General features: G+C 51.8%; 1 protein-coding gene across 6 annotated transcripts in view; it reads left to right on the top strand.

Moving 5' to 3' along the window:
- Nucleotides 1-25,908, top strand: part of LOC146809007 (sialic acid-binding Ig-like lectin 13) — a 395,766-nt gene that overhangs the window by 81,381 nt on the left and 288,477 nt on the right. For all 6 annotated transcript variants that reach the window (XM_085615794.1, XM_085615791.1, XM_085615792.1 and 3 more), the window contains one exon: nt 18,485-18,637. In XM_085615794.1, the coding sequence (XP_085471920.1) occupies nt 18,595-18,637 (43 nt within the window). In that variant the 5' untranslated portion in view covers nt 18,485-18,594. The remainder of the gene's footprint in view (nt 1-18,484; nt 18,638-25,908) is intronic.

The following is a 25,908-nucleotide window of genomic DNA, read 5'->3' as shown; positions in this document are numbered from 1 at the left end:
CACCACTTGCAGGTCATCTAGTCGTGCTAGACTGGGGAAAAGTCACAAGTTCAGGCTGACCTTGATGTAGCGCCGCTCGGATACATCTGCAAAAGTTACATTCTCAAAGTCTGGTATGAAGATTACAGTTTGTGGTGGGTAGACCACGAGGGGCAGGAAGAGCATCATGGAGGGTCGTCACTGTAGTGCGAGGAGCAGGTCTGTTGTTGTGGACGGTCGTCACTGTAGTCAGAAGATCCGACCGGGGGACACCAACTGTTGTTGCTGAAGCTTCGCATTGGTGGTCACCCTGGGCCGTCGCGGGCAGCCAGATATCTGCACAAATGGATTTGTTTGTGGTCGCAAAAATCCAAAAACTTGAAGAATCCTCTTTTTCTTGATCGGAGAAGCTCATCTGATGCCAGCCAAGAGTCCCGGACTAGGAGAGGTAACTCTTGAGGTCAGGAACTCACTTCAGCAGGAGCCAGCAGGCTCAGGCAGTTTCAAATGCAGGGCCAGTGCAACAGGTCATCTGGGCAATTGCATGGAGGGCTTTGGAGCTTGTGTTTCTGTAGCTCAGAACAGGAGGGAGCCACCTGACACTTGAAATCACTCTGCCTAGGATGAAGGGAGCAGGTATTCCTTCTCAAAGAGCAGGGCAGGCCTCAAGCAGCAGGGCATTCCATGCAGCAGAGCAGTCCTTCTTCTGTAGTAATCACAGGCCCAGGTGTGCACTGAAAAGTTGGTCTGAGGTTTATAAAATATATCTCTGGTGCCAGCTTTGAAGAGGGAGAAATGTCTAGATGTTCATCACATCTGGTCTGGAATTTCTTTCCTTCCCCTGCCCAAACCCCAAGGTGCCAGGTGTGACAAAAGTGAGTTGTCAAGTTCTTACTGAGTGTGCTGATGCAGCCTGTTTGAAATGTAAGTGGGGCAGGGAACAGCTCGGCCATGCTGTAAGAATGACCCATTTTGGCAACTCCTAGTCCCCCTTTGTTACCCTGTCTGGGAAGTTCACAAAGGACAGCTGCCAACTACACCTAATCATATGACCCAGGATACAGGCTTCAGGACCCAATGGTTAGGAAAATAAAATCCCAACTTTCTAAAAGTGGCATTTACAGATTGGTGACTTAAAACCTGGCTTTCCCAATTCCAATTCTTTGGAGATCTAACTTTATATTTCCACTTGTTCTAAAATAAACGTTAGCATTTTATAAATGTAATAAGGTAACCCAATTTTATACTATTGAAGAGGTAGGCTATGTATTTTCGAAAAATGAATGTAAGGGTTTTTCAGTACTACGACATTTAATTTAAAGGTACATGTCCAACTTTTTAAAAACACTGCACCCTGCCCTAGGAGACATTTAGGGCCAACCCATGAGGTTACTTATATCCAGGGGCGGCTCCTCCATTAGAGTGGAGGAGTGGCGCCCCATTGCTTTCTCGTAGTGCGAGAAGCAGAAAATGAGATAGTATTTTAAATACCATTTTATTTTCTGCTTCTCGCGCTCCGAGAACTTAGAAGGCATGGGTATGCCTGGTTGGGGGCCAGCGGGCGGGTATGCCTGGTTGGGGGCGGGTGGGCGGGCGGGTCGGGGAGGAGTGGCTTGCACCTCTCTGAGTACCCTGACTGTTTGGTCGGCCCTAGGGCTGACCAAAGCAGTCATGCGCACTCTACATTTTCTCTATGTAGGCTGCATACAGCCTATATAGAGAAAATGGCCTCCCTCCAGGTATCCAGCTGGGCGCTGTTCCTGACTCCGCACCAATCACAATGCTGTCATTGCAGCTTTGTGATTGGCTTATAGGAAGGTAGGAAACATGCCTGTTCTTGTTCGGGAGCAGGAAAACGGTGACCCGGACCAGGAGCAGAGGCGGCGTGGGACCAGGTAGGGTAAGTTTTATTTTTATTTTTCTTCAACCCCCTCCCCCCACAGTACACCCCCCCACGATAACCTCCATGTGACCCCCCTCCTCCCCGAGTATTGCGAGCCACGACTGTCTACAACATACATGCTGCCATCCTAGTAGCCATGTTATTAGTTTGCTGTTAAGCTTTGATACGTCATGTCACATTACTAGTTCATACGTTTGGTGAACAATTCATTTTGTGCTTGCTGAAATTTAGAAACGGCAATGACACATTCAGCTGGTTATGATTGTGAAAACTCGTTTGTGAATTCCCAAATACTTGAACAACTTTGCAGAGGCGAATTGCAGAGGCTACGAGATGCCTGTAGAAAGCTAGTTATTGTGAAACCATGGACTGGTGATGATCACGCAAATTCCTTACTCTGACTTGCTTGCTGATGTGCGGCCGTTAGTGCGTTCATTTCATGCTCACCACTGGTTTTTATGAGAAACGGACATATACTGCTAGGCTGTGGGACGCTAACTTATTCCGTTAATATGAGTATTCTATAAAGTGTTATGGTTCAGCATCCTTTCGACTTAGAATTTCACACTGTCATTCTATGGGTGGATTTCCTTAATGGGCAAAGTCTAAACGTGTTTTTTCCTGTGGCTTTGTTACGAGTACCTTGTACATTTTATCATTTACAATTAACTATGTCTTGGCGCACTCTTGATGGATATTTATTTAGTAGGAAACAGTTCCATGTCTCTGCATGTGATCAGATATCTGTTATGGTGGGCCTCAGCCCCATATGATGATGGATGAGTGACACAGACACATGTACATAGGGGGTAGCAACTGGCCGCGAGCACGTGCACTCTGGACCTTTTATTAGCAGGCTCACATCACTCGTGACGCCTGTGAGGGATGTGTGTGGGGATGCCAGTGTGCCCACTCCCATATGGGAGTGGCTACTAAATCGGTGCCTTTTCGAGACACTAGAACGTGTCTCGCAGGACACAATATTCCTCCAAAAATTTAATGAAAAACAAAAGCTCTTGAGTTCAACCTGTAGGGATAAAACAAAAACATAATATGCACCACAGGTTCCATCAGCTTCTCGGGTCAGGCATCCGGAAGCCAGCAGACAGGGACTGGTGACTCCAACTGTAGCAGGACGATCTCAGCGGGCCCTCATCATTTAACCCGAGTGGGTCAGGACACAAACGCTTGCTTGGAGACGTCAGCTGCGCATTGGGAACGTGCCGGTGTAAGTATGTCAATTAGTCCCAGGTGGCTTCCTTTCGCTGACATGGAGGATGGTATGTGGTGGATAACAACAGTTTATTGACTGGGTGCAAAGCAAAACCAAAGGAAATGATGGACGGAGTGTTGAACAGTGCAAGCACTCACCCCCAGTCAAGTGATCTAGGTTTAATCCATCCTCGTTCTTTAGCCCACTCTGCCACCCCAGTTCAGACATGACCATATTCAAATCAGTCTGACCCTGTGCCTCGTGGGAACTGTCCAGCCCGAACTGCCAAGCCATGTCTTCCCTGGACCGGAAACAAGCTTCCTAGGACCGGTTTCTGGCATTTCAGCCGTCTTCAGCCAGGCTTGCTTGAATCCAGTGGCAAAGTGAGCAAGGGACTCACGTCTGAGCATACCCTGTCAACTTATGGCGAACAAAGCAAAACCAAAGGAAATGATGGACGGAGTGTTGAACATTGCAAGCACTCACCCCCAGTCAACTGATCTGGATTTAATCCATCACCGTTCTTTAGCCCACTCTGCCACCCCAGTTCAGACATGGCCATATGCAAATCAGTCTGACCCTGTGCCTCATGGGAACAGTCCAGCCCGAACAGCCAAGCCATGTCTTCCCTGGACCGGAAACAAGCTTCCTAGGACCGGTTTCTGGCATTTCAGCCGTCTTCAGCCAGGCTTGCTTGAATCCAGTGGCAAAGTGAGCAAGGGACTCACGTCTGAGCATACCCTGTCAATTTATGGGGAACAAAGCAAAACCAAAGGAAATGATGGACGGAGTGTTGAACATTGCATGCACTCACCCCCAGTCAAGTGATCTGGGTTTAATCCATCACCGTTCTTTAGCCCACTCTGCCACCCCAGTTCAGACATGGTCATATGCAAATCAGTCTGACCCTGTGCCTCATGGGAACAGTCCAGCCCGAACTGCCAAGCCATGTCTTCCCTGGACCGGAAACAAGCTTCCTAGGACCGGTTTCTGGCATTTCAGCCGTCTTCAGCCAGGCTTGCTTGAATCCAGTGGCAAAGTGAGCAAGGGACTCACGTCTGAGCATACCCTGCCAACTTATGGCAAACAAAGCAAAACCAAAGGAAATGATGGACGGAGTGTTGAACATTGCAAGAACTCACCCCCAGTCACCTAATCTGGGTGTAATCCATCACCGTTCTTTAGCCCACTCTGCCACCCCAGTTCAGACATGGCCATATGCAAATCAGTCTGACCCTGTGCCTCATGGGAACAGTCCAGCCCGAACTGCCAAGCCATGTCTTCCCTGGACCGGAAACAAGCTTCCTAGGACCGTTTTCTGGCATTTCAGCCGTCTTCAGCCAGGCTTGCTTGAATCCAGTGGCAAAGTGAGCAAGGGACTCATGCCTGAGCATACCCTGTCAACTTATGGCGAACAAAGCAAAACCAAAGGAAATGATGGACGGAGTGTTGAACATTGCAAGCACTCACCCCCAGTCAACTGATCAGGATTTAATCCATCACCGTTCTTTAGCCCACTCTGCCACCCCAGTTCAGACATGGCCATATGTAAATCAGTCTGACCCTGTGCCTCATGGGAACAGTCCAGCCCGAACTGCCAAGCCATGTCTTCCCTGGACCGGAAACAAGCTTCCTAGGACCGGTTTCTGGCATTTCAGCCGTCTTCAGCCAGGCTTGCTTGAATCCAGTGGCAAAGTGAGCAAGGGACTCACGTATGAGCATACCCTGTCAATTTATGGCGAACAAAGCAAAACCAAAGGAAATGATGGACGGAGTGTTGAACATTGCAAGCACTCACCCACAGTCAACTGATCTGGGTTTAATCCATCACCGTTCTTTAGCCCACTCTGCCACCCCAGTTCAGACATGGCCATATGCAAATCAGTCTGACCCTGTGCCTCATGGGAACAGTCCAGCCCGAACTGCCAAGCCATGTCTTCCCTGGACCGGAAACAAGCTTCCTAGGACCGGTTTCTGGCATTTCAGCCGTCTTCAGCCAGGCTTGCTTGAATCCAGTGGCAAAGTGAGCAAGGGACTCACGTCTGAGCATACCCTGCCGACTTATGGCAAACAAAGCAAAACCAAAGGAAATGATGGACGGAGTGTTGAACATTGCAAGCACTCACCCCCAGTCAAGTGATCTGGGTTTAATCCATCACCGTTCTTTAGCCCACTCTGCCACCCCAGTTCAGACATGGTCATATGCAAATCAGTCTGACCCTGTGCCTCATGGGAACAGTCCAGCCCGAACTGTCAAGCCATGTCTTCCCTGGACCGGAAGCAGGCTTCCTAGGACCGGTTTCTGGCATTTCAGCCGTCTTCAGCCAGGCTTGCTTGAATCAGTGGCAAAGTGAGCAAGGGACTTATGTCTGAGCATACCCTGCCAACTTATGGCGAACAAAGCAAAACCAAAGGAAATGATGGACGGAGTGTTGAACATTGCAAGCACTCACCCCCAGTCAACTGATCTGGGTGTAATCCATCACCGTTCTTTAGCCCACTCTGCCACTCCAGTTCAGACATGGCCATATGCAAATCAGTCTGACCCTGTGCCTCATGGGAACAGTCCAGCCCGAACTGCCAAGCCATGTCTTCCCTGGACCGGAAACAAGCTTCCTAGGACCGGTTTCTGGCATTTCAGCCATCTTCAGCCAGGCTTGCTTGAATCCAGTGGCAAAGTGAGCAAGCGACTCACGTCTGAGCATACCCTGCCAACTTATGGCGAACAAAGCAAAGCCAAAGGAAATGATGGACGGAGTGTTGAACATTGCAAGCACTCACCCCCAGTCAAGTGATCTGGGTTTAAGCCATCACCGTTCTTTAGCCCACTCTGCCACCCCAGTTCAGACATGGCCATATGCAAATCAGTCTGACCCTGTGCCTCATGGGAACAGTCCAGCCCGAACTGCCAAGCCATGTCTTCCCTGGACCGGAAACAAGCTTCCTAGGACCGGTTTCTGGCATTTCATCCGTCTTCAGCCAGGCTTGCTTGAATCCAGTGGCAAAGTGAGCAAGGGACTCACGTCTGAGCATACCCTGCCAACTTACCCCCAGTCAACTGACTGGGTGCATCAGGATCATGGTGGGAGTCCATGGTGACAGTTCTCTGGATAATTTCCGGATCGCCTGAAGTCTCTACTAGGCTGTCTTGCTGTATCTGGTGACTTGCCGGTGGGGCAATGTCTCTTCCCGCTCTCCCGCCTGGGGAGGCCCTTCGTCGGGCTTGCCACGGGACTGCTGGTACGCTGCGATGGGGCTGCCTGTGTGCTAGCTGGGAGCAGCTGCAAACCACCAAGGAGCCAGTAGCCAGTTGCTCGCACAAACCTCAAGGGTGTATGGGTCTTGGTCAGGACATGCTCTCGCTGTTGTAGTTCAGGTGTAGACCAGGTTAGCAGGTAGCCTCTGAGTTTTCTTGTTGGCTAGTTTAGCAATATTGTAGGACCCCACTCCATGTGTATTCAAGATGGTGTCGATAGACGCACATGATGAGGACTGGCGTGGTAGCATTGCCAGCCATGTGGTGAATCTGGACGATGGCGGGTGACGACTTGCCTTGAGGGATTCAGGTGTCTAATCTCGAGTCGATCACCTGAGGCAGGGAGTGGCCAGGTACCTCCGTGTTCTCTGGGGAGGCACTTGCATTCATGTACTTGTGCTTCTTGGGCTGTTGGAACTTTGATGACGGAGGAGTAATGAACACGCTGAGGAACGTAGGGCTTGAGACTCGGTTCACGCAGGCTGTGCGGCTTACTCTCGGACTCCCGTTGTGCGGCTGCCAGTTCCTTCTCGGGTTATCATCCTCTTCCCTTGCTTTCCCTGTGTCAGGACTCACTCCTGTTGTAGCTTGGGTTCTCTTCATCGTCCGGCGCTGCCAATCATGACTTCCCCTTCTAACCTCTATTGGTTGTCCGAATCTTGGTGCGGACCCTCCGGTCATACTTCCACGTTTCTTGCTGAGTGCGGTGTCAGGCACATGGCACTGATGATGTAGCTGCCATTGGGCCTGGACGACAGGTGGTGATGATTAACTAGGAGAGGAGGTTTCTGGATGGACGTCGTAGCCACGTGACTGCCTCTTCTGAGTCTTCTCTTGCTTCACTGGCATTTGCGGCCAGGCGCAGGGATGCCGTTCGACTCCAACTGCCGACACTCTGGACTGGACGGTCTCACTGTGAAGCGACGGGAGCAACGCGGTTTGCGCTGGCTGCGGCTTACATGTGGTTCTCCCTTGGTGCTGTCGCCAGGGCCGTCGGTCCACCTTGGTGGGTGTCTGGTGTCTTTGGAGGTGTTCTTGGCGTGTGGTGCTACGAGTCCTTGTGCTTCTCCTCTCGTTGTCTTTGACGCTCCTGTGTTTGTCCAGCTCTTTTGGGTGACACAATTTCCACTCTTCTTCTGTTTCTCCTCCGGGTGCAGTGACATGCACCCTGTTCTAGCGAGGCCGTCGGGTCCTCTTAACTTCAATGGTCTCCGGACCATACAGGCGAACCTTTAGTCGCTCTTCTCGGCTGCATGGCGAGCAGCCACCCATCTTGGGTGCTCCTTCTTCAGGCAGCTTCTTGCACACCTACTCCGGGCGTTCCCTCTCCAGGGAATGGCTTCCATGGGCAGGGGTGAGCTATGGCGTCTTGACGCTCCTACTCCGGATGTTCCCTCTCCAGGGAATGGCTTCCATGGGCAGTGGTGAGCTGAGTCTTCTCAACACTCCTTCTCCAGGTGTTCCCTCTCCAGGGAATGGCATCCACGGGCAGTCGAGCGCTGTGGTGGCGGCGGGCCACTTGTGGTGTATGACTCACCTCTCGTCAGCCTTGGGTCACTGACGACTCCTGCTTGAGGCAGTGCAAGGGAGGACACTGTGTTGCGTTTGGCTCCTGCCGGGCTCTGTTGCTGTAGCTGCTGTGGAAATGTAGGGGATCTCCCTGCTGATTCCAACAGTGCTCCTTGTCTTTTCTTTGGAGAAGCCTCTTTCTCTCCTGGGCATTTACTCATGCTGGCGCGCTTCTGGGTGCATTTTGTCACGCACCTCGGACTGCGCATGCGTCATCTTTTCATGGAACGCCCTCTTTTGGCACCTGCTGGTCCTCTTTGCGGTGGTAATCGTTCACCGCCAGGAGTTTGTAGCGCTCTCTTCTCAATTGCTGTAGTGTTGGGCAGACACTGGTGGTGCACGCTCTGCACCAGTTTTACTTGTGTGACTGGGTAGGGACAGCTGGCTGAAAGCTTTGTGCTTCCTGAGGCTCCTTGTGGCTTAATAGTCTCACCCCTCCAATGCAACAGACATGAGTTGGTGCCCTATCAGACAGTGCTGGGGCTACTATGCAGTGTCTGCTGGTGCAGTGCATGCCCACTTTTCTCTAGTGGTGGTGTGCGTTCCCATCTTGGCGGCGTGCAGCGCTGTCCTCTTTTGCAGGGATGTTGCTTGTCCACCTGCGGCCTCTTTTCTCTGGCCAGCCTACATGCAGTGCTAAACCTTTATTCGACTTGCTTCTGTGGTGAAGTGCTGGCAGAGCTTGACACTGTGCATAGTCATTTTTCGGGTGACTGTCAGCCATCAGGCTCTCTGAGACACAGACTCTTTATGGCTGCGGTGGCTGACCATCACTGAGAGCCATACCCTGCTCTTTTGGCTAGCCCTTGCTTCTAACACCTTTCTTTTTCAGGCTTGGCTAGGGTATTGTCCTTGTAACCAGGGCTGTTGTGAGAGGCGGAGTCTCATGCTGAGGAACTCACAGGGTGCAGTCAGTGTTTGCAGGGTATTTTGTTTAGCGGGCGCAGTACCGCTAATCGGCCGCTAGATGGCAGTGTGGTGATTGGGCCCTCAGGCCCGCATGCAGATGAATGAGGGACGCAGACACAGGATGACTGGTACTGTAAACTGGCCACGAGCACGTGCGCTCGGCCCCTTTTATTGTCAGGGTCACCTGACTGGTGACGCCTGTGGTGGGTGGGTGTTCAGTGTGGGTTACAGGCACAATGGAACACTAGACTGTATCCAGCCGGATACTACAGGCAGCACAGTGTTCTTCTTTGGAATACTGTCTCAGAAAACACCGGGCGGCTGCTTGTTGTAATCCTGTATTCCGTTAATGTAGTGATTACAGCCTTACTGTCACAGGCATGAAGGGAACAAAAAAACCAGTTTATTCGTGTGAAGGCACGCTGCCTGATGGGTTTCTACTGCGGCGGTAGGCACATGTGGTGATGCAGCTCCCGTCCGCTTGCACCTTGCTGTCAACCAGCCGCACCTCAGCTTTTTCCCTCGAATGCGAATGGCGGCGGGTAGGCAGCCCGCAGGCCACAGCAGCTGATGAACACCGATGCGGGGACGGAGCAGGGCAACTGCAGCAGGGCCTCCCGGGTGAGTATTTTTTTTTATTTGTGTAGGCCGGCGGGCAGGGTCTCAGCTGCAGGTCACTGCTCCTGTTCCTTGGCGCTGGTGCAGCAGGAGGCATGGAGGCTTTGATGCCGCTGCGTTGGGCAGCTGAGGGCAGTTGTCTCTCCTTCCTGATGCACTCTTTGGTGACAACCTTTGCTAACTTCGGGCATCGCGGGGGCTGGAGACGTGAATCACGGTCTCTCCTGGTTGCCGATCACAGCATGCAGATGAGGCGCCTCACCTCCCAACCGACAAGACTGCAGGGGACGACCAGGCTGTAGAGGTGCGTGTGCCGCGGCAGCATGTTTGGCATCTGCGAAGATGAGCGCGTGGGTGATGTGTGAGTCCCACTATACTTTTCTCCCTTGGAGGCGGCAGCATCCGCTCTGGCCGGTCTCACATCTGGGCTCAGGGGTTGTAGGGCTGCTCACTACCACGCGTGGTGCTGGCTGTGCCTCACATCGAGGAGGGACCGGGACGCTCCCTTTTCTCTTCCGTTGCAGAGACGGCAGGCGGGGCAACCCATGGGTGTCTCAGGGCTGTGTGCTTTGCTGGACAGAAGCACGGCTGCCTCGGCGCGGCGCTAGCAGTGGCGCTTCCTTTCGCACCTTTTCTGTTCCCCTCACAGCTGGGCTGGCTGGTACCCCGGGTGACCTCCGTCCACCCCCACACGGCCTCGGTCGTCGTGCTGGCGATATGTCTGTGGAAGCCTTCCGACAGGCAGCACTTACCCAGGGTCTAGGACGCGACGGAGTCACAGTTCTGGCTCATTCCCCCCCTTGAAGGATGATGTCGCACCAAGCGGCAGACACGCGGAGTCAGACCCGCCTGTCACCATTGGTATGTTGGGCCTCAGGCCCACATGATGATGGATGAGTGACACAGACACTCGCGCAATAATCAGTCCACGCAAGGTACTTTTAGCGTAAAAGGCCATTTATTAGGACAGGGTTGGACAATCATAACCAAAAAATAACACAAATCCCCAACAATCCCCAACAACAACACTTCTCAATATCCCATACTATCCAAGACTCCAACTACTCCATCCCCACTTCACACCGCAACCTTCTCACTTCCATTCGCTTCCTCACTCTCTTCCAAAAACTCCACCATCATCTCCATTCGTCGTACACTGGTCTGACGTACCCCCACGTTTCCCCAGTATCCCCCTCCCCGGAAGGGTGAGTATGCCCGTCATGGACTCCTCCCCCCTCCCCAATCCGCCCCACACACACACAACCCGTCCTAAACTGGCACGCTGGTAAACGTAACATCACGCCAATTGTTCACGTGATTGTAGGGTGGGCGGGTGGCCAAAGCTCCACTAGCTAAACCCACCCTGAGGCGCTGGGGAAAGGAAGAGGAAGGACTTCCTCTTCCTCCCCCATTTAACCCCTACCTGACGACCCCACCCCTTATCCCACCCCTTCCTCCCCTGTCCTTCAACTGCGCGAAATCCCCGTGGGAAGACTAGTCCGCTGACCTCTCTTCCCCCGGGGCCCGCATCGCGCAATAATCAGTCCACGCAAGGTACTTTTAGCGTAAAAGGCCATTTATTAGGACAGGGTTGGACAATCATAACCAAAACATAACACAAATCCCCAACAATCCCCAACAACAACACTTCTCACTATCCCATACTCTCCAAGACTCCAACTACTCCATCCCCACTTCACACCGCAACCTTCTCACTTCCATTCGCTTCCTCACTCTCTTCCAAAAACTCCACCATCATCTCCATTCGTCGTACACTGGTCTGACGCACCCCCACGTTTCCCCAGTATCCCCCTCCCCGGAAGGGTGAGTATGCCCGTCATGGACTCCTCCCCCCTCCCCAATCCGCCCCACACACACACAACCCGTCCTAAACTGGCACGCTGGTAAACGTAACATCACGCCAATTGTTCACGTGTTTGTAGGGTGGGCGGGTGGCCAAAGCTCCACTAGCTAAACCCACCCTGAAGCGCTAGGGAAAGGAAGAGGAAGGACTTCCTCTTCCTCCCCCATTTAACCCCTACCTGACGACCCCACCCCTTATCCCACCCCTTCCTCCCCTGTCCTTCAACTGCGCGAAATCCCCGGGGGAAGACTAGTCCGCTGACCTCTCTTCCCCCGGGGCCCGCATCGCGCAATAATCAGTCCACGCAAGGTACTTTTAGCGTAAAAGGCCATTTATTAGGACAGGGTTGGACAATCATAACCAAAACATAACACAAATCCCCAACAATCCCCAACAACAACACTTCTCACTATCCCATACTCTCCAAGACTCCAACTACTCCATCCCCACTTCACACCGCAACCTTCTCACTTCCATTCGCTTCCTCACTCTCTTCCAAAAACTCCACCATCATCTCCATTCGTCGTACACTGGTCTGACGCACCCCCACGTTTCCCCAGTATCCCCCTCCCCGGAAGGGTGAGTATGCCCGTCATGGACTCCTCCCCCCTCCCCAATCCGCCAACCAGGGAACCCCCGGAGGGCGGTTACCTGCCCCACCCCGCACAAGTGCACCTTTCGCCCTCACCCCCTCAGACACCAGATCGACTCATTCCACAAACCACTGATAAGATCCCTCATCTCCATCATATAATAAGCGTTTCCCATGTGCGAAAGGTGCACGCCATCGTCCCTAAAAAGCAGGGGCTCCTCGAGCCGCAGACCAGGGTGCGCCAGCACCTTGATCCCACAGTCCTCACAGAAAACTCTCATCGCCCTATTCAATTTCCTGCGGGCTCGCTCCACCGCAGCGGGCTTCAATGCCCCCCTCCAAATCCTTCGAGGAATGAATTCTGTCCACACAATACAGGCGCCAGCCAGATTGCGTTTCATCGCCTCCAAGTCCCGTTGCATCAAATAAATCAATGACACCGCCGATTGCCGCACCAGATCATTCTCTCCCAGGTGGATAACGAGCAAATCCGGACACCCTTGCTGCGAGACTTTCTTCGTGAGCCAAGGCAACAGTTCCCCCCAGCACATCCCACTCCTGCCCCACCAAAACACCTCATGACTGCTGCTTCTCAGGCCCAGGTTACGCCCGTACACCTGCCTGTCAGAAAACTTAGAAGCCCAATGCACAAATGAATGTCCAACTATCCAGGTAACCGTCTTGGCTCCTGGACCCCCAACACAACCTACAAAGAAAAAGGGGAGCGTTAGAACAAGAAAGTAGCACAACACGCTCACGCAGCCGCTGCGCCCCCCCCCGCCCTATTTCCTAACGTACCGCTCGCAACAGCGCGACCGCCATCTGCCAATCTTCCTGATCTTATCCCAGGACCAACCCAGCCGCGCCGCCGCCGTCGCCGCGCCGATCCGAAAGGAATGGGTCCCATACCCAGCCGGGTCCCTGCCTAGGCGCCTCAATGCCATGCGCAACACTGCCAGCAGCTGGAACGCCGTGACCCTCTTCCCGGAGGCATGACAGAAAATCTCCCCCGCCCTCCGGCTGCTCTGCCCACAAAAACTGCTCCATTCACGCACCGGGCAAACTCCCAACTCCCCCGACTCGCTCAGCCACACCCATGTGCCTCTTCCAGCCTGATCAGTCTTGGACCGCCCCAGCCATATCCCCAGGCGCACCCCATCCAGACGAACATCCTCAAACCTCATCCCCAGCGCCCCCCTACCCCCCAACAATTCCGAAACCCGGAAGGCCCCAAAGAACATCCACGTCATGCATAAACGAAACAAAGCCAACTCGGCCATGTCGTAACAAAGAGAACCTAACTCCGCCAGTATTTCCACCAGCAACTCAAAAGTAATCGCCTCGCGCACAGGCGCCCCCCCTGCCCTCCCCGCTCCCTGCTCCAGCCCTTCAGCATCCTGCTCAGCAACTCACTTCTGGCTGGATCGAAACCCAAATAAATCATCCCATAGAAAGAAATCCCCGCTAATTTCCCTGCAATCGTCACCGACGACAGTCCCCTGTCCATGCAGTGCAACACATACCGCATCACACCTTCCTCACACTCCCGTTGGGACATCCGCCACGTATCCTGTGACCAACCCAAGTACACACCCAACTCCATCCATGCCAACCGGTACGTCCGCCGCGTGGACTCAGCAACAGACTTCTCCACCAGATTCACCACTCTCACTCCCCCCAGCTCCAGATACCCTCCGGCACCTTGGTCTTGACAAATTCCGCTCCGGGCGCCAACCTTCGGAAACGCTGCCACTGCGAACGAGACAATGCATCCGCAATGTCATTGCTAGCGCCCGGCACATGTTTCGCGCGAAACAGCACATTGAAACGCAAGCACAGCAGCATGAAACTTCGCAGCAAGCGCAGCACCCGCAGGCCCCTCGCCCTCTGATGGTTCACCAAGTCCACCACCGTCCGGTTGTCCACATGAAAAAGCACCGACCTGTTCCGGAATTCCTGCCCCCACACCTGCAGCGCCACCAACAGCGGAAAGAACTCCAAAAACGCAATACTCCTGCCCTGTGTCAACCAGTGCGCCAGCCACTGCTCCGCACACCACCGACCGTCCCAGAACACACCAAAGCCGCGCGCCCCAGCCGCATCCGCAAAAATCTGCACCTGCCATACCATGTTGTCATCCGCGAAATCCAAGGAGACCCCATTGAAGTCACTCAAGAACCCCTGCCACACTCGCAGATCCGCACGGACACCCACAGAAATCCACACCCGGTGGTGAGGCAACACCGCCCCGGACATGGCCAGCCCCAGTCGCCTGCAAAACGTCCTGCCCGCCCGCACCACGCGACACGCAAAGTTCAGCAAGCCCAACAACCGCTGGACGGACCTCAAATCAATCTTCCGCTGCAAAACAACCTGGCCCAAACATTCCTGCATCTCTTCCGCCTTGTGCTGGGGAAGGCGCGCCATCCACTCCACCGAGTCCAACTCGATCCCCAGAAACGCCAGACAACAACTGGGCCCAGCCGTCTTCTCCGGCGCCAAAGGCACCCCAAACTCCCCAGCCATCCTCTGAAAGTGCCGCAAAGCCTCCCCGTACTCCCCCGACCGTCCACGGCCGACGAACAAAAAATCATCCAAGTAGTGGGACACCAGCCGGTGCCCCGCCCTGTCAGTGAAGGCCCATTGCAAGAAAGAACTGAAAGTCTCGAACAGAGTGCAGGAGACCGCACACCCCATGGGCAAAACCTTGTCCACAAAGATGGCCCCCCCGAACTGCATCCCCAGCAACGGAAAGTCCGCCGGGTGAATGGGCAGGAGGCGGAACGCCGACTTGATGTCGCACTTAGCCAGTTCCGCCCCCCGCCCACACCTCCTCACCAACCCAATCGCATCGTCCACCGACGCATACAGCACCCGAGAATCCTCCTCCGCGATGAAATCATTCACAGACCACCCCTCAGGCCACGACAAATGGTGAATCAAACGAAACTCCCCTGGTTCCTTTTTGGAACCACCCCCAAGGGGGATATGATGAGTTCAGGCAGCGGCCACGTGTCAAACGGGCCGGCAATTCGACCTTCCAGTACCTCCTTACACAATTTAGCCTCAACCACCCCCGGCAACTCCTTCGCCGACCTCACATTCTCCGCCCATCTGCTCTCCCGCGGCCCCTGGTACCCCACTCAGAACCCTTCAGTGAATCCCCAGTACAGTTTCAACGCCGCTTCCCGATCGGGGTAGCGGGAGAGCCAAGGACCCATGGCCTCCACACTAACTGGCGTAGGAGCCCTTTGGCCCAGCCTGTCCCCTGCCCTTGGTGACCCGCCACTGTTCGGAGGGAGTGGCCAATGTGAAGCATTGCGTGACCGGGTGCCGGCCTCCGCACTTAGAACACTCATGTTTAAACCTGCATGGGTGTCGGGTGCAAAACCCCTTGTTGAAATTCCAACAGGCCCCTGTGTTGGCTCCCCCACTCTTAGCAGGCTGTCCTGCTGCGCCTGCAGCGGCAGCCTGCCCACCCGCACCTCCGGCTCCAATGGATCCCCCTCCCACCCCCCCCGAGGCGGGACGTGACTGAAAAGGCCGATAGGCCACCGGAAGCCCACTAGCCGTGTGCGTGGACGCGGAGGACTGCGTGGAAGACATCCACTGCACCCACAACTCCTGGTCTACCTCTCCCCAGGGCTTGTCAGGATTGACGCTGATCCGAGCCCGAAATTCCTCATCGTAACTGAGCCAGGCGAAACCCCCAAAGTGCATTTGCGCTTTACGTATGATATCCATGTATTTGAATAACGCAATCGCCCGATCCTGATGCTTCTCACAATAGATGCTTGCATAAATCAAGAACGCCGACGTCCAATTCTCCATATTCACCGGCACCCGCGGTCGTCGCGTCAACTCCCACTCCTCCTCCTTAGACCCCTCTTTCGCCTGAATTTCCCGGTGCAACAGTTTGAAAACGTCCACATACTCATGTTTCCAAATCCTGCCCCTCGTCTTTTCGGACAAATGCGACCCCAATGGCATCGCCGAACCCATATAAGGCAATTTCTTCTTATGCTTGTCTCCCCCTTCCTTCTCCCCCTCCTTCTCTCCCTCCTTGTCCGTCTGAACACCGGCTCCCACGAGCCGCTTCTCATCCCCCTCCGGGGCCGCCGCCTTAGCCGGCACCTTCGGCTGCGCCGTCTCTCCCGCCACCCTCACCGACCCATCACCCACCCCCACAGACCTGCAGGACTTCCGGCGCCCCAAACCGGCACCCCCATCCCACACCCCCCACCATGCGCTCTCACCTGTCAGAGTGCGTGACACCTCCTGCGCCCGTCCGCCGAGACCCGGGGCTGACACCTTTGCCACTGGCGTCTTGCTGCAGCTGGCTTTGTTGGCCTGTAAAACACCAAACTTCCGCGTTGTCTCCGTCCCCTTCACCTCACGCACTTCACCTTCCTCCAACTCCTCACTCTCCGACTCGTAGTCCAGCTCTTTGTCCAAGACATGCTCACCGGGCTCCATTCGCACCTCACGCACCACTCGCTTCACACCTTTGCCTTCTTCTCCCTGCACAAACTCATACTCCGGCGCCGATGATGCCCGCTCCCTTGATGGAGGGCAGGCCGCCGCGGACCCCCCTACTGCTTCGACCCGGCATCTGGAGGCTGTCATGCGCCCCGCCGGCCCACCCCGGCCTCTACCAGCAAGCTGCACTGGTTTGGATCCCCCCCCCCGGGACCGACATAGTCCGAGGGGGCCCCAGCGCCACCAGGTCTCTGAGACGTCAAGTCTGTCCCTGCCTCATCAACCCATACCCATCGCCCGCGCCCCCCCGCCGGCCCCACGCCCCCCCGCGCGCCGCCACCCGGCCCACCGCCCGCTCCCGCCCCGGGGGCACCCCCTCCCTGGCCGCGCACATCTCGTCCCACCGGCGCTCCGTCTCCTCAATCATCCGGCGCTGTTCCCGTATCCGCTCCTCCAAAGACATCTCCGCCCACCGGTCTTCCCACCGAACCTCCGCACCCGCCACCCGCGGCCCGCGGCCATGCCCCGCACCCCCTGAGGGGCCGGGAGTCCCCCGCCCCGTCCCGCGCCCCCCCACCCCTTTAGCCGGGCCCTTGCCTTTTACCCCCCGCCCTTCCCCTTGCCACTACCTGATGCGTCCTGCGACTGGTCCCCCCACCCACCACCCTCACCCCCAGCCGACTCGCTCCCAGATAGATACAGGGCGAAGTCCTCACCCACCGGCTCCTCACATTCCCCCTCCTGGTCACTGTCCTCGCTGTAATCCATCAGGCACGATCCCCCCCCACTACCAGCCGGCCCCGGCGCCCCCTGGTACTGCCGCGCCCCCCCCTCAAGCGCCCCCACAGCACCCCCAGCCCCTCCCGCATCATAAAGTACATCCCCCCCGCCCCCTCCCCTCAGACACCACCTCCACAGACCCCAGCACCGGGAGGCTCATACGCCAGTCACCGGGTTTCCCCACAGGCCCCCGCCTTCTTGCTCCCCCCCCCCCACGCGCCCGCCGCGTGTTTCTTGGGAGGCGGTTCCTCCAGACAGGCTGCTACGGCCGCCGCCACCCCCGCGGACGCCGAACGCGGTGTCCTCGCCATCCCCACCCACGCCTGATCCAGCACCCCCGGCCGCAGTAAATCGGACCTCCCAGCGCGTCCCAACAGCTGCAGAGCCGCGCGCACCGCCGCGTCGTCAGGCACCTGGCCCCCACCCCCTTCCATCGCCGCACAAGCTCCGCCGCACACACCAACCTGCCCCCGCCGACTCCCCCGCCGCACACAGGCCGCCCACCATCGCCTGACGAGGCCGCCTCAACCGCCGCTCCACACACCACCACAACCGCGCCCCCGCTCACCGTTCCTCCCTCGCTGATGCGTCCGCCAAACCGCCACTTTCAAATCTCACCAGCCGTTACTGCTTATATCTATTAAAAAGGAAGGATTAGGCTTGGCAAAATGTTTATTTTGCCAAGTCGAAATGGCAGTTTAAAACTGCCAACAGGTTCCAATGGCAGGCCTGAGACACATTTTAAAGGACTACTCGAGAGGATGCCACAATAAGTAATGTAGGTCTGCTAGTAGCATTTAATTTACAGCCTCTGAGTACATGTAGTACCATGCTATAAGCTTATAAGTAAAATAAAGTGCCAATTGAGTGAAAGCCAATCTTTACCATGTTTAAAGGAGAAAGCACAATCAATTTAGCACTGGTTAGCAGTGCACAGAGTCCTCAAAGCCAACAAAAAAGGTTAGTGAAACAGGAGGGGTGAAGGCAAAATGTTGGGGGTGACACTGCAGAGAGGGCAAAGTCCATCAATATATAAAAAAAGGTTTTATTTTCTCTTTCTGTAATATGGGTGTTGTTTACCACATCAAGTATACAAGCATTTAATGACTCTCCTCTTGGACCAGCCAGGTATTGTTTCTACACTGAAACACGGTGCACTATTGCATTCCTATTTAGCTATTTGAAGATTCAGTGAAATAATATATAAACATGAAAAAACTCTAGCCAAATGATTACCTGAGCTTATTTACTTTGGATGCATTGACTCTTTTCTTAAAAAAGTTAGTTAATCTTGATCACGTTTTCTGTTCTTTCTCTTCCAGTTTTCCGCAGCGCAAATCTACTTGAAATGTTGTGCGAATAAAATAGTTCCGTGTGAAGTAACAACTTTTGCAAAATTGCCAGTCAGTGAGACATCAGTGCATTGTCAACTATGATTTTCCTTAGAGTGTTTGCACTGTCCGTGCTTTGGAAAGGTGAGTGTGCAGCATCAATTTTAAAAAACACACGAAGTAAATCTTATTTTGTATTAGATTTATTTTGCTTGCATGGAAATGTTCTCTTTCTCAAGTGCCTTTTTTGTTGAAGACGTGTTATTATTTTATTCAGAAATATTACTGGCGTGACTAACACGAAGTAGCTGTTGCGTCAATGTTTTAAAAGTGTTTGGATAACAGTGTTCTAACAAGACACAAATCTGCCGGAGCTATATAGTTGAACAGCTATGGTAAATGTGTGCTGGTAAAATTTCTGCTTGGTGAAGCATGATGATGAATTTGTTTCTGCCGATGGTAGAGTAATGGTTGCCTTTACAATTGTGCGCGCGCCAAATTCGCGTAATAACGGCGAAATTCCACATAATTACGCGAGATGCGCCCCCGTCATTTTGTAAAAGAGTGCAGATGCGGTACAGATACTTCTTACTAATATATGATGCCAATATGCAAACTGTTGCATGTGCATATGAAACAGTTCATATCGCATGAGCATTGCGTAGATCCTCGGTGCACACCACAAATCTGTTTTTAAGTGCACCCGCCAGATATCACTAGAAAGAAAAACAAGCATTTGCAATGCAATAGGTCTCGAATTTGTTGCAGTTGGAGCTACTGGCATTGTAAATGGCAGTGTTTTTATCAATGTTTTTGTTTGCAGTGGAGTGATTATTTAAAAATTACACACTATACCATATTATAAGCTATTCTAGCAACTGTACAGTAAAGTATGGCTATTTTAACGTAAAGGAGTGTGAATGGATGAATAAAAATACAAAACAGGATCTAAAAATTTACGATGGAATGTATAGCAGGGGACAGGGACTACTGATCACAACAAATGTACTTGAAGTGATTAGGGTATCATATGCAATAAAAAAATCGGTAGTACGGGGTGTCAGCGATGCTTGTGCAAATGTTGTTCAGCTGGTGAAGTGGTCAGCTCTGTTTGCAGATGCAAAGTGGTGAAAGGTGAAGTATTCAGCTCTGTTTGCAGGCACAAAGGGATGAATGGTGAAGTGGTCACTCTCTTCAGCGGTGAACATGCTCTTTACTGTTGCTCATGGGCATCAAGAGACTGCCAGGTCTAAGGCATTCCAGAGACCTTATATGATGGCTGGGGTTTGTAAATGAACCTACATTAAACACCACTAAGAGATGAAGCGATTTCTGCAACATCACATGATTTTTCTCCAAAATGTGTTTTTTCAGTTTTACTTTTTGGATTCCTGGGATGCTCTGGCATAAGATTCCCGGTTCCACCATGATTCATTTGGTACAGTAAATAAACACAATAACCAAAAATACTCTCAAACTGCAGTTTAACGGAGACGTGGTTTTCTGTGTAACAGACAAACGCCTGACCATGGTCCCAGCAGGGGCATATGCCACCTAATCTAGAGACACTTCTCTCACAGGAGTTGTGCCAACTCACCTGTAGCCAAAGCTGGTCACAGGAAAATGGGATGGAGAGTAAGGGGGGTACAGGGAGAGAGAGAAAGGGGGCAGAGGGAGAGAGAAATGGGGCATGGAGAGAAATGGCGGACCGAGAGAGAACGGGGGAAGGGAGGCTGGAAGGGTGAAAACGAAAGGGAGAGAGGGCACTAGTGAGGGGGGTACCGGAAGGGGAAGGAGGTGGACAGGTGATATGCATTTTAAAAAGCAGGTCTTTGGCAGTAGGTGATGACTGCTGGCAAGGACCAACACCCGAAAGGAGGTTTGACATCCGAGCCCCCACTATTATAATGTGAAACTATCATGCAACTACAATATCACAAAAAGGTGCTAGTTTTCCAAAGACACATGACCCACTTGATGTACACACTACAAGATTTTTATAAGTCCCAAGAACATAAAGACAAATTCATCTGGCACATTGGAAAAAAATTATACTTTCAAATAGCCCTCCGTATTAAATTTGCTCCATTTCTACACTCGGTTAACAGATATAACTACTACCCAATCAGTGGTATTCAATTGATCCACCTCGGAAGAATGAAGGCTGAGGCAGGCTTGCCAGGAGTGTAACCTCTGCCCCTTACAAGTGTACGTCTCACTGAGCCCTTCTGCCGGCATTGTGTTGGACAGCTGGTTACAATTCGATCAGTTGAGCCCCTTATGTGTAGCCTTTAAACAGAAACACAGCAAAGCCCGCTTTTGTATTCGCCAGATAACTAGGAAAGCCAGCTATACACGAGGCATGAGCAGCAACCGGAGTCACAGAGGTAGAGAGACCAGCCTTGGCTCCGCCGGTTATGAATAACTTAATATCCACGTACCTACCAAACATGAATGTGTCCTTCTATAATGGATGTGGTATACATGTAAAGTGCTCCAATACCTACGGATTGAGTTTGCGCTAAATAAAAAAAACTAAAAAATAAATACAAACACCTAACAGATCTGTTCCAGGTCAGGCAGCGGAGTCATAGTTCGCCCGACCCTTGTGAAGACAGAGCAGCCGTCCCTGAAAATCAGCAGGGCAAGGGCGAGGATGTGGTCCGTCGGCTAAACTGCCGACTTTGGTGCTGGAAACCAGAGTTTGAGCCCCGAGGTCGCATCAACATCCTGTGATTCTGGGCAAATCACTTAATCTCCCCGTGCCTGAATGTGTAATGTAAATACGGTGCTCGTGTAAAGCGCTCCAATAAACTTCAGGTCGAGTTCGTGCTATATATATATGCAAAAAAAAACAAGTGCAAAGGCAAGTAACAGTACAAGGACATGTCGCCAGCTAGTCACATGCACTCATAACCACACCTACAGGCGACGCAACAGCACAGTGAACCCATCCGCCCAACACCGGACATTTTGCAACTTGCTTTTATATGGTGTACGCATAATTATACATTTGCCACACTTGCCTCATACCATCATCTCCTGCATATTTTTCCTTTTCTCGCATAATTTAGCCAACCCTGCCAGTTATACTATGATAAAGTAAACAAACTAAACAGTTCACAGAACTTACCCCAGTAAAACAAGCGTCTTCAAATAGGTCGTGTCTCCAATGAATGTCGCTGATTCGCCTTCTTTGAAAATGTTCAGTGCTGCACGTTTAAATAGAGCATTGGATGCACAAAGGATATCACTAATAGCACTAAGTAGACAAAGTAATTGCTAAAAATGTCCTAAAACATGCCGCCCTAATTATCGCTTGCCATGAAGCTTTTATGACTAATGAAGGCGTGGCGGTGGCGCCAGTAATACGCCTGCTCCCGATCACAACACAGAAAGTGAGAATTATCACAGCATGAGACCCCACAGTAATCATTAGCACAGCATGTCGACAGGCGCCCCAGGCTGCTGGAGCACTCAACTATAATTAATGCGCAGCACGTCTTCCGGAGACGAGCACTCAACTGGAATTAACGCGCACAAGCTGTTCCACTGTGAAGAGCGTTCACAGACCAGAATCGGCTCGTGCCCAGACCAGAATCGGCGCAGCACGTCTTCCGGAGACGAGCACTCAACTTGAATTAACGCGCACAAGCTGTTCCACTGTGAAGCACGTTCACAGACCAGAATCGGCTCGTGCCCAGACCAGAATCGGCTCGTGCCCAGGTCTGTCTCCCTTGGGAGTAAACACGGCAACAATAGTAGTCTCGTTGGCGGCAGCGCTTCGCGCTGCAACGCCAGTGAGTCCTAAAAAACAATGGGTGCAATGCTTGAAATAATATCAGCCACTGGTTTTACTCTTGACCTTATTTGGTATTATCAGTGTTGCGCAGCTGGAGCCCTATGGCACAGTGAGCAAGAGACCCATGTCTGGGCATAGCTGTTGCATGCAGGTTGCCTGACTGACAAAAACTAAAGAACAATTAATTGTTTAGAAGATAAGAAATAAGATTGCAATTTATTTTAAACTCTGTAAAGGGACATCCACCAAAACCAGATCATTAAGAGTGCAGGAGAATACACAATCAATGCAGCCATCAAAAGAAGCAAGAATCGGTTTCAGAGACTCAAGCAATGGAGCAACCAACCTCCTGCCGCACCCACTTATTCCTCACTTCACATAAAAGTGCAATGCCATCAACAAAAAAATACAGAAGATCCAACAGCACATCAATGGAACAAAGCCTGAATAATGTTTACACCCACCCCTTTCAATAGAATTCAGCAATGGCCAGCCTTCAGTTCCATAGTTCTAGGTCTTGCTGACAAACTCAACTCCCTCAAAACCATTCCTCATTAAGATGATGATCAAGCACTCCCCTGAGGTGCTTTCTTACAGCTATGTACATTTGCCAATGCCGCCTTAACAGTTAGTAGATAGGCCAGATCTACCCTTACCTAAAGAAACCTGCAATACATCTGGTTATGTTATATTAAATGTACTTATGTTATGTAAAGATAATTTGTAAAGCGCACGGCTGCCTCAGCAACGGGGCGTCCCAGCGCTAATTTCAAAGAAGAGGACCACGCACAAACACAGGGTTAAACAGAAAATAGCCAGGTCTTCACGGCCCTCCTGGAGAACCAGTGGTTCTGAATACCCCTAATGGAAAGAGGTAGTGCGTTCCAAAGGGCAGGGGCTTTGGTACAAAAGGAGCGACCTCCTGCTCTCGGTTTTTAAATGAGGGACACAGGCTTGATAGAGTTTAGCTGAGCGCAATGCCCGCAAATGTACATATGGATGGAGCAGATTGGATAAAATTGGAGGGCCTTGAGAGGTAAGAATTTTTTAAGTGATGCATAGCTCTTGAAGAGAATTCTCTTATCTACAAGGAGTCAGTGCAGCCTAAGGACAAAGAAGCAGAGCAGAAATTCGGAAGGGCAAATAAAAGCAGTGCTACAGCATTTTGGGCTATCTGGAGTCTCTTGGGGGTATATTATCAAGAATCAGCGTTAAGATTATCGCCGCTTTAGCGGCAGAAAACTGCCGCTAAAGCGGCGATAATGGGCTTGATAATATGCCGCAGAGAATTCCAATAGAAGCCTATGTTGACACCAGAACATGGGCTTCTATGGGAATTCGCAAGGGCATATTATCAAGCACATTATCACCGCTTTAGCGGCAGTTTTCTCCCGCTAAAGCGGCGATAATCTTAACGCTGTTTCTTGATAATATGCCTCTTGGTTATTGCCTTATTGGATCCCAGATACAGCACATTGCAATAGTCCAGCCTAGAGAGTATAATGGACTGAACGATTATCTGGTGGGTATGAGGGTCGAAAAATCCAAGAATGGGTTTTAAGCCTCGAAGGAGTCCGAAACAGACGCCTACCTCCAAATTTACCTAAGTAGCAAAAGTCAGGGCTCTGTCGACCCAGACACCCAGGTTTTTAACCTCCGTTTTGGGCTGGTGAGGTGGTTCTAGAGATGGAGGCCATCGGAGATTGTCCCGTAGGTGCATATCTCTCCCTAAGAGAAGACTTTCAGATTTGCTCTAGGTTAGCTGTAGGCAATTGGTCACCATCCACTCCACAATGGCCACCATGTCATCTTGGAATTTAACTAGCTTTTGTGTAGAATTGGTGGAGAAGGAGATCACAAGCTGTGTGCATTTGGCTTAGGGTACCAGTGTGATCCCCCAAGTTTTAGCCACCTGAGCTAATGGATGAATGTAGATATTAAACAGGGTTGGGCTCAACGTGGAGCCCTTATTAAGTGCACAATGGCCCGGAGGCATCTTGGCGCTGACTCCAGAGTGCAAAAAGGAATCGGATAGATAATCTTTATTAAAAGTCTTGCGAGATTTCCTGAAAGCAAGAAGGATGGTAGAGGATTTGATAGGGAGAGGAAGACTGTTCCAGGCATTGGAAGCGTTTAGCAAGAAGCTGCGGCCACCCCAACGTACACGAATACATTTAGGGATGATCACGAGTTTGGCATTAGCTGATCTTAGTTGTCTATTGGGAGTGTACCACCTGAGGCTGTTTTTCAGAAAAGTGAGGCCCTCATCATATAGGGCTTTAAAGACAATAAAGAGAGCCTTAAACATAACTCTGTGTCTGATAGGTAGCCAGCAAAGCCTTTTCAAGTGTTTAGACAGAGATTGGACAGAGATTGATATTTTGGTATGCTGAGTAGGAAATGCGCTGCCGCCTGTGAAGCTGGTTAAGGACCGACTTATGTGCATTCAGGTAAAAAGCGCTGCAGTATTGCAGTATGGAAACTACTATAGAATAATCTTTTTTATCAGTTTGAGTGCATAGAAGACTTTGGAGGAGACTGCGTTGACCAGATCTGTGCATAAGAGTTTGTCATTCATAATGATTCCCAGATTGCGGGTCTTATCAAATGGTGATGGAGGAGTACCCAGTTCCTGGGGCCATCATGCGTGGTCCAGAAAGAGGTCTGTGCACCAAAGAGAAGGACCCCTGTCTACTCAAGTTTAGCCTAAGACAGTTTTCAGACATCCAATTGCTGACTGCCCGCATGCAGGTACAGAAGCGCGTACTCAAATCAGGTGCATCACTACCAAGAGAGATAACGATTTGAGTATCGTCAGAATAAGATGTGAGGGCAAATCATAAAGAGTTAATGCGATCCGTTAATGGAGTGATGGAAATATTGAAAAGCATGTGGCTAAGTGAGGATCTCTATGGGGCCCAACAAAGAAGGGAGAAAGCTAGGGATACAAAGCTGTCCAGACGAGCCGCTTGTTCACAAGATTTTAGAAATTATCTGAGTAGGTCCCAGGCCGAACATTTGACACCAATCTCATTGAGGCGGGACAACAATTTGTTGTGGTGGACTGTGTCAAAAGCCGCCAACAGATCCAGAAGGATCAAAGCAGCTTTGTTGTCAGCACCCAGGGCAGATCTAATATCTTCACTGACCTTGATTAGGGCTGTTTCCGTACTGTGATCTGCATGGAAACCAAAATGAGTGGGATCAGGAAGATTATAGGATTGGATGAATTCAGTTAGTTGAGAATTCCTCACCTTCTCAATGATCTTGGCCGGGAGAGGAAGACATGATATTGGACAATAGTTGTTAGGGTCAGATGGATTCAGAGAAGGTTTCTTGAGTAGAGGACAGACGAAAGCTTTCTTCCACCCATCTGTGAAAAAGCAATGTAAAAACATCAATTGCAAGATGTCAGTTAGTACCGGGGCCACGGTGTCGGTGATTATTCATTATATTTAATAAGGTATCTAGCATTGAGAAGCACACATAAAAGTTGGGATTTGTGAGCAGAATGAGCGGCCTGAATGGTGGCTAGAGCAACTAGTGGGTCCTGAGTATGGACCAGCATTTTAAGTGAAAAATGACAGATGGGGCATGTGACAGTGGCTTTGGG

Source organism: Triturus cristatus, chromosome 7 (genome assembly GCF_964204655.1).
Source record: "Triturus cristatus chromosome 7, aTriCri1.1, whole genome shotgun sequence".
Lineage (NCBI taxonomy): Eukaryota > Metazoa > Chordata > Amphibia > Caudata > Salamandridae > Triturus > Triturus cristatus.
The sequence above is the reverse complement of the archived record's forward strand: the minus strand, read 5'-3'. Positions and strand labels throughout refer to the sequence as shown.